The 16774-nt window shown below is 38.1% G+C and overlaps 1 protein-coding gene across 17 annotated transcripts in view; it reads left to right on the top strand.

Annotated features, from left to right (window-relative positions):
* Window positions 1–16774, top strand: part of MICAL3 (microtubule associated monooxygenase, calponin and LIM domain containing 3) — a 176864-nt gene that overhangs the window by 97711 nt on the left and 62379 nt on the right. For 14 of the 17 annotated variants that reach the window (XM_084498682.1, XM_084498674.1, XM_084498689.1 and 11 more), the window contains 5 exons: window positions 1741–1848; window positions 4185–4292; window positions 4964–5150; window positions 7499–7578; window positions 8726–8813. In XM_084498682.1, the coding sequence (XP_084354808.1) occupies window positions 1741–1848; window positions 4185–4292; window positions 4964–5150; window positions 7499–7578; window positions 8726–8813 (571 nt within the window). The remainder of the gene's footprint in view (window positions 1–1740; window positions 1849–4184; window positions 4293–4963; window positions 5151–7498; window positions 7579–8725; window positions 8814–16774) is intronic. The other 3 variants (XM_084498680.1, XM_084498679.1, XM_084498681.1) reach the window with 1 other exon arrangement.

Raw genomic sequence — 16774 nt, forward strand, 5'->3', positions numbered from 1 at the left:
TGGGCATAACTTTTCCAAGGGATGTCAAAGGAGAATTTATAACAACTAGGTCACTTTAAATTGGTGTTCTTTGGGGATGCAGTCTTTGCTGATTAAAATCAGTGAAGCTGTTCTCCAGGAAGGCAGAATGAACCTTTGGCTGGTTTTGAAATAGGATGTTGGGGACATAGAAGAAACAATGAAGGACGGGGTAAGAAGACTCCTTTAAACATATTATCATCTATTCATTAATGGCTGACACAACTGAAGATCTCAGTCATGATCCAAGGACAGCATGCTCACATGTATTTCATTACTCAGTTGAAGTAGTGATACAGAATTAACATGGGGCCCAAAACATTTACTTCCTACTTTTTGTGTTGCTCTCTAGTACGTCTAGGCTCTTTTTGAGGATGGAAAAGATTAACAGCATTACACTGCAAGGAAAAAAAAATCTTATTTCTGTATAGTGCAGAATTAAGGATGAGAGAAAATAAAGGGGAGATGTAGAACACAAAGTAGAGGATAGGATAAAGCGGGTCAGGCAGAGAGGAAAAAGAAAACAGATGTTGGAACACTGCAGACAATGATAGATTATGATGTGGGATTTGAGGAAAGAAATCAAGAAAAAGTAGAATAGTAAGAGAGAAAGCCAAGTAAGAAATTTTCAGAAAATCAATTTGGTTAAATGTTGATGATCTTAAGTACAGAAAATTGGTGTATAAAACAAACAGTTACATTTCTGAAATCCCAGCTATTTTACATTTTGCCTAGTAGATTTAATCTTGAAGCTAGCCTATTCTAAATTGCTAGAAATAGCTGTTTTTGTGGGTCAAGCAGCTATATGACATTTAGTTTTCCTTTTTATAACCCAAAGCATAATTTTCTTTTTTAAAATTGAAAGTGGGTCAAATATTTGAAATTTACATATTTTTTTTCTTCCAGACAGAAACTGTGCATTCCTATAAATTGCTACCAGCAGTGTCTGATATGTTTAGCTACCAATTTTTTTTTCCTATTTACATTAAGTAGGTTCTTGGGAGATGGGCATTAATGAACTATAGAGATAATGAGAGAGGCCAATTTTGGGGCTCTTCTGTGAAAAAATGGTTTCAGAAGGATGCACATTCTCACTTTGGGATTTGCTGTTTGCCATTTCATAAGCAAGTCATTGAAACAGCATTGAACAGCAGATTGCATTTTATTGTTTCATTCTTTTTAGCGTGATGTTTCAAATCTGCTGACATTAAATGTTATGTTGGAAACTTGATGCTGATTACTGGCAACACATACAAGTTAATTTCTTTCTCTTCCACCCCTAAGGAGAGCAGGCTTTTGGTTTATATAGTTAAAATATAGAAGAGGTCTCACTTGGCCTGAAATACGATCGTAGTGTCTTGAGCCAGGAATAAAGAATAATGGCAGGTTCGGGAGGAGCAGAGGAAATTGATCTGGGATCTGTGCCAGTGGTTTAGCTGGTTGGGTTATAGGAGGCTGGACATCTGTGGAAGTAGGTAACTGCTTCCAAATGATCCTAAATAACTTAAAACCAAATAAAGGGCAAATTAAGAATAACTTACTCTGGCTCACTAGGGAGAAAAAGACCCTTGTGGGACAACTTGGAAAAAATGTCCAGTGCATCTTCTCTGATAATTACTTTTTTCTTGCTCATGGGAAGAAGGGCCTATTTTTGTTCTCACTTTCTCCTGTTTTTCCTTCATAGTCATGTATGATTGCTTTGATTTTTATTTTATTTTTTAGCCTGAGACTGAACCGTCTCGTCGATTCTTTGTTGACCAGTGGGAGCTCTCCCTTAGCCTCCGTTCTTCTAATCGCCCTTCTTCACCTTCATCTGACTCTCTTCGACAGGTAGCATTAGCTTGAGCATTGCAAGGTGCACTCAGCTGTGTCTGCTTGCCCCACCCTGGTCCCATCACCCAGGGACATACCACAAGAGATGGCTAGGCTGGCACTGCTTCACCTGCAGAATGCAATATCTGTGCATATTCATGCACAAATGAGAAACCAGAGGCAGCCTGTCACATGGCTTGGTTATTGTCAACCCTAAACCAGTTTGAAACTAAGTATATTTAACATGTGGTGCAAATGACAAGGCTTCTGGTACATCCCACTCTCAAATCAGACTTTTGAGCACTAATGATCTAGCTTTGGAGTAAAGCTTTCTTGTTTTGCTTGCTGCTTTTCTTGAGAGTTTGGGCCAAACTACAGACTATGTTTGTGTGTATATGCTTAACGGATTGTATGAAGCACAAAGTACTTTGGCTTTCTGAAAAATCACTGGGAATTTGAACTAGTTGTAGTTGTCATGTGTAAAACAAACAGCAGGAACTTGATTTGACCTAAGCTGAAGTGGGTTCAAAGTGTTTCAGAACTTTCTACATCTTGAAGGCATTTGCCCAAGGGAGGAAACACAAAATGTTTCACTGAAAATCCAGTGTTAGGCCAGACGTCATGTATAGTAAAAGAAATATCAGAAACACTGAGCCCAAAATAAAAAATTCAGCAACTAAATTTCTCACACTAATTAATCCATGGTATTGTGAGTTAATATTAGCATAGTCACTGTTCAGGCACAAAACTGTATATGTGTTGGTTGAAATTCAAAGATCCTGAATTAAGGTTGGATGAAGGTTTCAAATCAGAACTTGCTCAGTAGAAATACAGTTTCAGCTAAAAGAAAGTTTCTGTTAAAAGCACACGCTTCCCATGGAAGAGCTCTGTAAGAGCAGTGAGTATAAATTCTTTATCGTCAGAAATAAACCTTCTTTATGACAGTGACACAGGTTAATGAATTAGGACTTTCAGTAATAGCAATGATAATTTCTGATGGCCGAGCACACTGTTTTTAAAACCATTTCTCCCAGAAGTACCCGTTCTTCGGTATTTTTTTTTTGTGATGCATCCTGCTTTTCTCGTGTCTGAACAGGTGAAGGTTATATACATTTCTAAAAGGCTAATAACCACACTCGTGAAATTTATGCTCTTACTAGTTGTGGGAAATAACTAGTGTGCTTCAGACAAGTTCTACTATGGGTAAAGGGGTTTTTGAGATAAGACTCCAGTCTTTTCCTTCAGCTTACTGTTATACCAGAAGCCAGTGTGTCTCTGCTCTTTCATTTGCTTAGGAGACTCCAGCTAGAAACATTCATAATACTTCTTAGTCTGGAAAAGGAAAATTGCTTGGCGTGCTCCTTGCTGCTCTGAGTCAAATACATGGTGTTTGCAGTGTGATTAAGCTAACACGGATATAACCATATAATTTTCTTAACTATGTAATTACTGCTGATGGCTGAAATTATTTCCTGTGAAGAACACTTCCTCCGCTCCTGCAGTGACTGAACTTGGCTTGCAAACACTCGTTTTGCACTGTGTAAGGTAACAGCCAACCCGCCTAGATTTCTCAGAATGCTGGAGGGGTTTTAGATATCCAAAGTTTTGGAGACAGTCAATATCCATAATGGAGGAAAGCCTAGTCATAAAGCCATGTTCACAGTTGATCAAATGCGTGTTCCAGGTGTACGCAAGTATGGCTTTAATGTGTTGGATGAGGTTCTTGCCTCTTTTTCCCTGTAAACTTCTATGTATTTTTAGCATTGGAAAAAATAGTATTTTTGAATCACTGTGAGTTCATGATTTAAGGATTTCTTCCTGCTCTATGAATGCTCTGTAAACGAGTTCTTTCCAATTGCTAAGCATATAAGTATATTGTGCTGAGCTGTTGCAAATGTGCTAAATATGTTGCAATCAGCATATTACATTAGACTCTGTGACATGTCTTCTAAATGATTTTTGATTGTGATGCCAATTTCACCTGGAATGTAAAATCTTTACCTATATTTGCTTTCATCTTTGAGAAGTGTATACGTTCAGGTTTCCAGGTGTGAAATACCCCACAACCAAAAGTAAGCTCTGCTCTCTTCATCATCTTAGTACTTCTACAGCACATACAGAACGCAAAATGCAAACCTTCTTTTTCATGGTTGCAGTCGATATTGGACTGTTCTAGGGATTACTGATGACACTAGCTTTGCTGTTACTACCTGTCACTTCATATTGTCCACAGTTTTGGCATGATTTCACCTCTCTGCACCTTTTCACCACCTAACCTATTATCTTTTCAGTCATTTTTTAAATTTTTTTTTCTTTTCTCACTTCCCTTTTGTTTCATTCCCTCCATCTGGTAGAAGTACATAAAGATGTACACAGGCGGCGTGAGCTCGTTAGCTGAGCAGATAGCCAATCAGCTTCAAAGGAAAGAGCAACCCAAAACCCTTCTAGACAAGAAGGAACTGGTAAGACGATGCACAGAAGGTGACGTGTTTGTGATTAGATGTTCTGTAGATCCAAAGTATTGTGAGTGTCCGGTTGTTAGCACAGCTGATGGAATTTATAGTAGCTTTGTCAAAGACTTCACCTCCCTTTCTCCATCCCCCCTCACTCTTGTCCTGGTTTTCCTTGCAAAATGTTTGAATTTAATCTCAGTGTCTAAGGATTGTGTATAAACAGTTGAGAAACTGCCGGTCACATTTATGAAGATGTTTTTGGTCCACTGGGGCTACTTCAGCATTATTGTTTTCTGGAGGAGATACCAACTTTGATAATGAAGGTCTAAGAACTCCTGTTTGAGGGATTTCTAATGTTTTTGCCTTTCCATCCTATGCCTGCTTCAGTTATTTATTTCAGGGTCGTGTTTAATAGTACTTGTGTTCACTCCTCAATCCAGAGCTTAATTTACTCCTCACATATGTAGGTGTGGTATCCTAGGACTTTCTTCACTGGACTTCAAGGTTAGTTATTGGTGTCCTGGCTAAAACTGATTTGTGTCAAAGAACTGCAGCACCCATGTGTCAAAGAACAGCAGCATCCAGATGCTCCTGTGTCTGCAAAGATGAGGAGAAGATATGACCACACAATCTTGAGAGACTGGACATGCACAAATTTAGTTATGCCTATTTCTGTCTAGGGCTCACTCAAAAAGGAGTTCCCCCAAAACCTGGGAGGCAGCGATGTCTGTTACTTCTGCCACAAGCGAGTCTACGTGATGGAGAGGCTGAGTGCTGAAGGCAAGTTCTTCCACCGCAGTTGCTTCAAGTGTGAATACTGTGCCACCACTCTGCGATTGTCATCTTACGCCTATGATATTGAAGATGGTAAGAGAAATTGCATTTTTGTCAGAATTCTTTTAACCATCTTGGAAGTTTGGTGAGTTAGGGAAGGGAGTAACTTCAGTTCCAAAGACTCTTAGACTGTTGAAACTACATGGATGGATTTACCTAAGAATATAATCAGATATACCTAACCAGAAACCAGAACAATATGTCAGGAGATATAACACATTTTGTCATCCAGAAATTGTGCATGTTGAAAATAATGATTTGAAATCACACATCACTTGTGAAAAGTAACTTTTGTCAAAGAATAGCAATGTGTTGCATTTGTTGCTTGAACAGGAATTAACAGAAATTTCATATTTTCTGAAGAAAGAATGAAGTAGAAAGTGTCTTAGAGAAACCTTTATGTATATCAACAATAGTGTTTCACAGCTGTCGTTTATCTTTACTCCTATCTCAATAGGAAAACATGTACAAAACGATGGAAAGGATTCTATACCAGAAATGATTGAGTATAAACCAAAATAAGTGTAAAAAAGTTCTAGAACTAATCCTTTCCCACATTCATTGAAGCTAAGATGAAGTAAAAATTTCAGTAAGCTGCATGCCATGGAATGGAACTCCAGAATATTCCGTGTAGACTGAAAAGTTATAAAATTGATAGAAATCTTCTGTGGGTAACTGGAATACTTTTTTTGAAGATATTGGGTAGGATAATGCCCATGGAAACATCAGCTAGGCATAAGGAGCAAAAAAGAACCAAAATAATGTATCTATTAATGATGAATTATATAACTGCCTTCAGTAATGGACTTGCTCTGTCACGAAGGATTGAAGAATCAAACCAGTCTCCAAGTAAGACATAGAAAACGCATTATTCCCTGGCCAGAAGGTCAGCAGACTTGACTTACGAGTTTAAAGGGGCCAACGATGATTTTGAAGTCAACGTGTAAAAGTAACAGCTTCATCAGTAATCAGAGTTGGGACAAAACATTTTTTTAAGCACTGCTGTTATGTAGTGCATTCAGAAGTAATGGAGTACTGGATTAAATGTTTAGCAATAACAGACTGAGCTCTTCTGTCAGCTCTATGGGCTGAAACAGTTTTTGCCACCAGATTTAGTGATGCCCTCTGCCAACAAACTTAGCTATGGCCAGATAGTTTCAATGAAGCAAACAGAAAGCTTGGAGTTTCAGCATTGATTCTGAAATGATAACTTAACATGCTTAAGTTTCATATACATATGTATATGAAGAATACATGTCCAAACAGAAATATGTGGTATCCTATCCAGTCCAATTGTTGTGAAAATCCAGCTCATATTTCAATCTGAGTTTTCTTTGAGAGAAAAATAACAAGGTATGTGCACATAGCTGTTATTCATCTAGTTCTTTTCACTGAAGAACATTCAAAGTCTGAGAATTTTTATATTCTGCCTTTCTGTTGTTTCTCTTTTCAGACATTTCCCCCTGAAACAAATTGAATAAGCAGTTTCTGAAAGAGTCAATATTAACAAATATTTATTTAAACATAGACTTCTCGAAAGATAGCATTTTCCATTTTTCTGTCATAAAAAAAAAATAAATAATAATCATTAGAAATTACTGTGCTAATACCAGTTCAGAGAAAGTGGGGGAAACAGTGAAAGTCAAAGTATTGAATTGAAATGCATTAGTGAAGTTGTAGGAGTAGGAGGTCACAGCAGAAGGGGATGCTGTGAGCTGCAGACATTGAGCAGGATACAGTAACAAAGGCTGACTGGCAGATAGCTGTGCTAGCACTTTGCTCCTATTGTTATTATTTGCACTGGAGTATCACTGGTGCTGCTTTGGCTTCCTGATAGCGTTCAGATAATGGTGAAAACCTATTCAGGCTTCTGGGGTGTTACTAAATCAGTAGTGTCACAAAAGGTTTGTGAAAATGAATTGTTGCTTGATTGTCCTTTCCACAAGTAGCCACCGTGCATTTTCAGAGATGGCTCTTTGGGAGTTAACACCATCCTCTCCCACTTTCCTCTGCTCGTTGTATTCATTCTTGCTTTTTCCAAAAGTGCTTCTGCCAGCTTTTCATGTGATGATTTCTTTGTTCCCCACACACAGCCGCATTGTTAGCATGTGATACCACACAAGCCTCACAGCTTTGCTTTGGTGTTTGATAGGATATTAAGCTAAATGGCTGTCAGGCACCCAATAGAAAGGAGGCTAACAAGCTAGCTAGAGGGGGGCTAGAGTTAAAACTTCAGATAGAGTTTGTCTCCATGCGTACTGATTAAACTAGATGAAGCAAAGGGAAAGGCAACAGGAAATAAGTTGCAGTGAGATAGACATTTATATTGTGTTAAGCTGCTTTGTTTTCATTGTCGACCATCATTTGTATTCTATCTGCAGGTAAATTCTACTGTAAGCCTCACTACTGTTACCGACTTTCCGGGTATGCTCAAAGGAAGAGGCCAGCAGTGTCAGGAAAGGTAACTCATTATTTTCATCTAAAATGTCAAGTTCATAGGTTTTGATTCTTAACATTGAAAAAGTAAATGTTATTTTCTATTATCCAGAAGGTAGAAAAATTCAAAATGCATCAAGTTGTTTTGTTATGTCACGATGTCTTGAAGTTCTATAAGTTTTACTTAAAAACAGTTTCTGTAATTATCACTTCTCTTTTCATTATTATTATAAAATAACATACTGTTCCATTCAGAATAGTATTTTGATCTGTTTTCTTGTTAAACAGAAATGCTTATTCAGTTCACTTAGAGACTAGAGGAATTCTGTTACTGGTTTTATTTTTCCTTAAGATGAAACATATTATTTGCATTTTCTCTAAAACATGAAGTTCTGACCCATCTGTATGGGCTTTAAAAAAGACCTTTGGTCTTTTTTGAGTGTTTGCTATCTGTTAGTGGGAATCTGTATGGAAAGAAAGGATATCCTTTCTACTACACAACTGTAATGGAAGCATTTGTGCTTTAAACATAGGACCAAGACCTACCGTGTATTACAGAAAACTGTCCCTGCTTTTATCTGTACAATCCAAGGCATGTTAATTTGTCTCTTCAATTCACTTTTCAGTATTTTTGTGGTACTCTGTGTGAGCAAGAGTGAGCAAACTACATGGTAGTCTCTTTGCATTCAAGTTCTGCTAAGCTTCCATGACACAACCTATCTTTCTCCCATGAGATTATATTTAACCTCTATGGTGGTGATGGCTGTTGTCTTTCTGCCTGTTTCTTGTTTGTTTTTGTTTTGTTTTTTTTTTAGTACATGCTAACTTTTGGGATTTATCCCAAAATTTGTGCCATACTTTATACCAAAAAGAAAGACCAAAAGTGAAACTTGTATTATATTCCAGATAAGCAGACTTCAGGAATCTTAATGCTTTGGCTTTCTTGCATATCCAGCTTGTTTTGGGGGGCTTAAATAAAGCAATGTATTGAGAGGGAATGTATTTTGTTCAGACCTTGCCTTATGTGACTATTAAAGGGTATTTTAGTTGCAAGAGGCATGTCTTCCTAGTTCAGTGTTTTCAGTACATATAGCTTCATATGAAAAAAGAGCATTTTGGATGTACTTCCAATTTTAATATGAATTTAATCCTCCCCTCCCCAATTCTTACAGGACACCAAAGGACCTCTGCAGGACGCTATGGCAAGCGATGGAAGTGGACGGGCAAATTCCATCTCCGCCTCAGCAGAGAGGGCCCCAGGTAGCTCCGCTTCCTTCTTTAGCAGGGTGGTGCAGTACTCTCTCGTCTTCTTTGACAGAGTTAGGGTGGCAAGCCAGCGCCTGCAAAGCACAGTTTCCTCGATTGGGCACCAGGTAGCCCAGAACCCTTTGGACTCCTTTTTCATGTGTCAGCTGATGGCTTTTGGGGTTCCCTTTCTCTATGTCCAGTCAGAAGTTCTTGTGCAGATCTTAGGGGAATTCTGTGGGCAGTCTGCTGACCAGTAAGATTTAATGTGACCCAACTTAAAAAGCTGTATAACTTGTGTGATTTTTGGGGTGCCATGTGAATTTTGTGCATTATGTGAAAGTCTCAATATATTATTATTTTGCATTGTGGCTTCAAGAGCCTAGATTTTCAGTCCTTTCGAGGACATTATCTGAAATAGTTCCAGGAAAACACAGATGCACGGTTAGGGGTCTCCTCTGAGTGGGCCCAGATGAAGAGGCTTTGTCTGTAATGTATGTATCTTGATGTTAGTCAAGTTAAAAGTTTTTCTGATACACTGGAATGACCTGCAAACTGGATTTCTGTGTTTGCCTGAAATCTGGGAGTGGTTTCTCATTCTCCCAAGCTTTTCTTCATTAATCTGGTACTTGAATGGGGAAGATCCCATTATCTTGGGACGGTGTCTCCTTTGGAACTCTGGGTATCTGTGACAGCTAATGGGATTGGATTCCTTAAACTTCTTGAGTTTTGTGGTGCTGGCAGGTCATGGTGCTCTTCCCTTACTGCCAGAATCTGTGCTGCTCCTGGCCACGGCTTTGGAAATGGGGTAGTGAATGTGTGTGTCTTACTGTGAAGTATTTTTGCCTTTTAACTTAAAATTCTAATTCCTTCTAACATGGGAGAAGTGTCTCTGCTACAAATGCTCGTTCACCCAGCCCCTAAATGTTTATTTAGTCATGTAAGAAAGAGATTTGGTTTCTAGTATTGGTTCTAGAATACTATGGAAAAACTAAATCAGATGCTCTTAGGGGGAGAACACCTTTCTAGCAAAACTTTGAGAAAAGAATGTTTTCACAGTGCTAGTTGAGAAAAGATCTTAAAAACATACAGGCGGACAAAAATCATGCTTATGTTTGACTTTAAGTATTATTCTTAGAAGCATTTCTAAGATGGAAACTGAATGCAGTCAGACTGAAATTCATTCTTACTGCGTGCCGTTGATTCTTCAAGTAGTTACTTTCACTCTTTCCTCTGTCATTGGTGTGGAATTTCCATAGGGCAAATGGAGGAAAGAGAAGGCATTGTGAAAAATGACATTTGCAAAATGCCTTGGACAGATGGGATAACTACTCCATTTTTTGTACTATTGGCTAGACAATTAAAATTGTTTTCTCTAAAGGTGAAGAGTTTTTTTTTTTTTTTAATATATTTTTATTTTTATGTGGAGCATATTCTTTAAGATATATGGAAAAGATATTTCTTGGAGCTATTATTCATAGAGTATCTCATGAGAATAAGGCAGCTTAATGGGATAAAGCTACTGGTGATGAAAAGTAGAAAAAAAAAATTTAACTGTATATCAATTAGTTTTTCAATACAATTGCTGTCAAAGTCTCCTTCTGATTTAGTCCTTCCAACTGATCAAATTTAATTACATTTATAAGTGAGCCTTCAGTGAATAGCATCTGAGTGATCACTAAGTAGGACAAACAATAGGCCGTGGTTTGCTGTACACTGATCAGATATTTCCATCTCTTCTTATGTAGTAGTGGTACAGGTGGCAGCTGTGGTGGCACAATTACAAGAACGGTGATATTTCCAGAGAAGTAAAATAGAACAGACACTGTTTTATCAAACAGCAAAACTTGAAATCTAGGGCTCCTGTTTGCTTGCTGCTATTCTAAAGCAGTTCCTGACTGTAGCATCATTTTTAATCTTCTGGAGCTTTTAAAGCTTTGTCTTTTGTAGTGCACAAAGTCCAATAGGGCATACTCAGCTGGATGAAGCTAGCTCATCTTTAAAGCAGTGTAATATGTTGCATTCGTGTGTGCATGACAGAAATACCTTTAATGGTAGAAGAGTGAGCTCTGGCTCTGCTGTTCTCCCACTTTCTGCTAGAAAATTGCCATTTGTAGCTGAGATTTAGTTTTCTTTGTGAAGCAGGTTCCAAGTGTATTTTAAAATTTCTGGCTCAGCAAGGATTAAGAACCAGGAGGAGGCTAAGTGCAATGTATTTTAAAAGCAAGGTACAGTGTCACTAAAGGCAGGTCAGTTCTCCGTTAATCAGTTTAACGGTCATGTCCTGTAGGTACTTATCTTTAGCTCAAGTTCTTGCTGGATAGGCCAGGAAACTGGAAATGTGTTTACAATTCTGTATGGCTTGGGAAAAAAAAAAGAAAAAAAAGTGAAAAAACACCTCAACTTTTGAATTACAAAGCTTCATGGATACAGTGGAAGAATATGGTACTATCTCTGAGTAATCAAAGGGAATCTGTAAGATCACATCTCTATATCTCTAGTCCTGACTTCAAACTATGTGTGCATAAGCTTTCCTGAAATTTATTAACTTCACTGTGTTAGAAACTGTAGGCATTCTGCTTTTACTGAAGAGTATATTAATGCCTTAAGCAAAAACCTCTATGAATTAGAGACGGAGGCAGAGCTCTTCCAGTGCTCTACTTCAGCCATCTGGTAGATTCACCAATTAACAGGTTGTATATCTGAAACTGTATGACCTCCTTTCAGGAAAGTGCTACCGAATGAAATTTGACAGTAGTAATCTCATACCTTGAGATCTGAGCCAGTCTCAGTAGTGAGGCAGATGTTGATGAGGAGTCTAAGTTGCCTCTAAAGTGAGTAAATAAAATAAAATAAGTAAAACAAAAGTGTAGAATGCATAGGTTTCATTTCTGATGGAAACTAAAGATATCGTAGAATACAAAAGGAAGGTATACAGCAGAAACATCAATTCAACAATATATAAGACAAAAACTTTTCTGTACTTAAATTTTATACCCTCTGAGTTAAATTCAGTCCTGAATTAGCTTGTTCAGTGACCATTATAATGACTTTTAAAAGGCCTGCTTTTTAGGTGCCAAGCTAAATGAATCCCAAGCAAATGCATGGTTTTTCCCCGTACACTCATTATCTCCTTTACTCTGCCACCAAATCTGGTATCTTCCTTTTTAGCCAGCTTAGTAATTAAAATTCATTCAAACACAAAATAACATTCGGCGTATTTGGTCAGCTGAGGTAAGATTGGTCACAACAAGCACTTTCTTGTGATGTGTTACTAACCTGATTGGCATGTATTAACTTTGCTAAAGACGTCAGTCCCTTCCTGGGTGGCCACAGGCTTGCCTGGCATTAAATGTGTTTCGTCTGTCCCTAGTAATGACTATAGTTGTAGAGTACAACCTGTGACAAGCAAGTTGAGGTTTTCTAGCAGTCAAGTAGAACCACTATTTTTGTGAAAGTCCTGCATGGTTTGCCAGAGAGCCTGTGTGACATCTTATGTAGTGTTTACAAGGGATGTTTTCAGGGAGGTTATGTCCAAACTGCCTCTTGCAATACTGACTGGGGAAGGGACAACAAGCTTTTGAGTGAGTGATGCCATTCTCTCCTGGGAAGGGAAGTTGGGAAAAGCAGTTACTATGCTTTTGGTCCTGCTGAACTGTGGCATGCTTGTCGTAGATTCTGTAACCCTTCTCTGTATTCTGTCTGCCTGTTTCTCTCTATCTTCTGCGTTTGCCTTTGTTCCAAAGTTGCTGCTATTGCCAAGGGAAAAAAAATGCTTCTCAACTGTCTCACCCTTTGATAATCTGTAACCACCATGTCTTGGATTTTTTTTTTAATATTATTTACGGTACTTTATATGATTTTAATGTGCTTTTAATGCAAATGCTGTTTTTCTATTTGTTCTAAAGGTCTGTAAGAATATATTTTCAAACTTTCAGCTCTTTCTTGACAGATGGACTTGGAACAGTCTTTACCCATATCAGATATATGATAATGCTCCTTGGGGGTGACTTCAGGTGGTGATGTTTTGTTGTAAGATGTTTCCCATTCAAAGCTTGTCTTCTCACAGCAATACATTTCTGCCCACTTCAGCAATAGGAATTTCATAAGGAAAAGACCTGCTAGGGAAGCTCATACTTCAAAATATACTGCAATAATATGCAAGACATGAGGTCTTTGCAGTAGTTACTTGACCCGTGACAGACTTAAGAAACCAATTATAAGCCATAGTATGCAAAACTGAAAATTTAAGTACAAAGTAGAGGCATTAGGTCTCCTGCTTTACAATCACAAAAATATATAGTACATATGATACAGGTGTGCAATATGTAAAGAATATTAAAAGTTAAAAAAAAAAAATCTTCTATGGGTGTGCCTTAAAAGTTTTCAGCAATGTTATGAGCAAATCCTTTATGGCAGACCCTTAAACATGTAATCTGCTGTGTATAGTGAGCAAAGGTGGACTTTACAAGGGGAAGTTCTTTTGCTGACTTGGAGAGCTAGAAAATGGTGAATGCTTCCTGTAAATGGTATACCCTATAAAGTAAGTTAACTGAGCCACATTTTCAAAAGGATCTTAAAACTGTGATTTTCACAGTCTTTATGAATGCGTACAGTAATATTTGCACACACTTCTACTTCTGTGCCTAATGAAGTACAAATATATTTTGTATAAATTTCTAGGTATAAATCGGCAGCTTGTTCATAAGCATTGCCCCTTTCCGGTTCCATTAACATACATTGAACATGCCTTGTGAAAATGATTCAGCTCAAAGCAATACTGTTTGCTTGTACATAGAAACACATCTTCATGAAATCCTCCATTTGGTCGCTTCTTTTCATTACTATTCAGCTTTGGGTTTTGTTCATTTTAATTTAGTCTGTTATAAACACTAAATCACAGATGATCCAGTAAACTAACTAATTCTGTGAGACTGCTCTGTTTGTCATACCTTCATTTTAAACCACTAAACTCTGCATTTACAAACATCCATAGCCCTCCCCTCCCCACCCCAAAATAAAATTAAAAAAAAAAAAAAAAAGTACATCCATATTTTGGGATGTATCACTAGACTGGGAGGAAAGATAGCTCCTCTTCTGCTGTGCCTTGAAGGTTTTGTTTTTTGTTTGGAGTAACGGTGGTGTTGTGTTCTGCAGGACAGGGCACATAATACTGAACCCTTTTATGGGGTTTCATACAGCTCCAAAGAGATCTAATGCAAGATTTATTTCTCTGCTGGAAGATTTAAAATGTAAACTTAAGAATCAGATCCTGTGTTTTTGGAAGCTGAGGAGAGTGCGTGGGCTGCATGATTAGGACCAAGGTTCGGTGCCCGGTGAATCATTGCTCAATAGCAAGCCAGGAATCTCTCTTAGGAGATGTGCTCGACTGTTCCCAGTCCATCATGTTCCTTGTCAGTGTTCTTATCAGGATTTGTGTGGCTTTGGTGTAAAAGAAAGGAGTACGCTCAGGGACCAGCAATTTGAATCCCAGAACATTTGGAAAGACAAAGGCACGACTGGAAGGTTATTTGTTCTGAAGAGCTGGGATGCAGCTGACCTAACAGAGCTTCACTGAAAAATCAATCCTAGAAAAAGATCTGGGGGCTGAGGAAGAATATACAAAATAGTGATGTGGTTAGTTCATGCTCATGGCTGGATCCTGCTAAGAACACTTTTTCTAGGGAGCAAAAGGTCTCCCGATTCCACCTTTCTCTCTAGCTTTCAGACCTGTAGACTTGTTCCACTGAAATATTTGTTTAATGTTTGTCATGTGTATATTCTGAAGGGTGATATGAATTTTTCTGGGCACTTTTAAGAGCTTCATTAGAAGTTTATGCATCTTAGAAAAAGAATATTGTGTAAAGGAGTTGGATTCGTTTGATTGTAGAATTAAAACATCTGTTTTTATTGTGTTTTGTTGTTTTATTTTTTTTAAGTAGAATCTCAGAAATAATTGTTTTGAGGAGACTGTTTCCCTCAGAGAAATAGAGGGGGTTTAAATGAATTAAACTCGGTGACAGAAAATATTTGTGAGACAATTAGTGCTCAGAAAGGCTTCATGTCTCCGTTGTATAGCTTCTTTGAAGATTTTTATTTATGCAGTTGTTTTTAACCTGTTTTTGTTTTGGGTGTGTGTCTCTTTAAATTATGTACTACTTGGTTTTCCTGTTGCTGTGGAATCAAGACATTATTTGTTCAATTGTGTGAAATGTTCAAGGGAATAAATTCCAAACAATCTTCAGGTTTCTGAGTTTTTCTTTGTCATCCCCCTTCTTCTTCCACTAGTTCCAGGTGAGGAATGCTGTGGGGGATAAGTATTTTGGGGGAGAACGAAATGAATAGATCTAGCAAGCTTGAATACTCTTCCAAAGATGTTTTGGGGAGCTGCATGTACGTGTAACTGCAAAGTACCACAGAGACTTCTGAGGGCAGTTCTGCTCTGACAGACACTGGATCTGGTAACTTTTCAGTACACTTCTGTACCTGTTTCTATTTATTTGTTTATTTATTTATTTTCTTATTTTATGTTGCTGTTATGTTGTGGTTTCCTCAGTTTGCAGGGCATACACTGCCCAGACAGCATCATGTATTTCTGTAGAAAAAGTGGTAAGGACCCTCATACCAAATATTCTACCTCTTTGCTGTAGATACACTGTCAGTATTGTAGCTTCACTGATTTTTTTCAATTTGGGAGGCTGTTTTGTGTGCCTTGCTACAGGCCAAAGTTCTTTCTAGCACTCTGTAAACAGGGCAGTGAAACCCATCTGTGAGGGGAGAGGAAGAACATGAGGCAGTGTAAGTCAACCCAGAGGAGCAGGGAGGCATAGCCTTTGCATCTGGTGTGACAGGTAAGCTTTGGGGCAAGATCTGTTTCCTCTTATTTGTACAGCAGCAGCTGAGATGATGGGATGTTAGAAGTGATGGAGAGGTATAAAATGAGTAAATGTGAAGCCTTTTTGCCAAATCCTGTCTCTTACATTCTAGCTAAATGGTTCTCTCCTCTCAGGGGGATGACACATGGAGATGACCTCCATTCCTCAAGACCATTAATAGACTATTCTACTATGTTCTTATGACCAACATGTGGAGTTGTTTCATAATTTTGAGCTACATTTTCCTGTTCTCTAAGATATACTGGGTGAGCCTCCCTTAGTGAATCATTCTGTTTCTTATCTCAGATGCTTTCTCATGCTTTCTACTACAACTGAAAGCTTGTAATAGCAGATGACTTTTGAGCATCTAATTGTGAATGATGTGGGTTGATTTGGCCAGAGTAGCTGTGTTTAAATGGTAGATCACAGAGCTGCAATGTGAAACCAACTCTTACACATTACGATTTCCTTTCTTAGAGGAAAATAATCACTTTATGCCTTTGAAATTGCCTTCTGTTTTTCTTTACCATGATGAATATTCTTAATTTTGAATCTAAAATAGACTTTCATTTCTGAGAAGGAGCTGTCAGTGTTCAGTATAAAACTTCATATGCTGGTGTGTGAACTAGAAGTGTCATTTCCATGTGCCACTAGAACAGCTTCCACTGGTCTGTATCAGGAAAGCTGTTGACTTTACAGGTACATATATTGTCTTCAGAAATCAAATTTTTGTTAAAAAATAATATATATATATATATATGGAGGGAGGTGCACTTCCTGAGCTCATCCCCATCTGTGGTGAAGTCAGACAGTCCTTGCTGTTCACAGTACAGTAGACAGTGGCTTCTCCAATTTTTATCTGAAATCAAATATTTGTATAATGGGGTGCTCCCAGTCACTCTCACCTCATTCTTTGTGAAGTCTACACATATCTCTCATGCTTTCTGTTTCTGTCCCTGTGGTTCTTCTGATGACTTCACATGTTCTCTTACTAATGCCTCAGGGAAGGGTTGAGCTCTGGATCCTGCTCTGGCAGAGGGGTGCTGCCAGGGAGCTCCTTCCATGACCCTGCCACTCAAAAGTCACTTTTTGTTAAAGACA

Source organism: Aythya ferina, assembly GCF_964211825.1.
Source record: "Aythya ferina genome assembly, chromosome: 1".
NCBI lineage: Eukaryota > Metazoa > Chordata > Aves > Anseriformes > Anatidae > Aythya > Aythya ferina.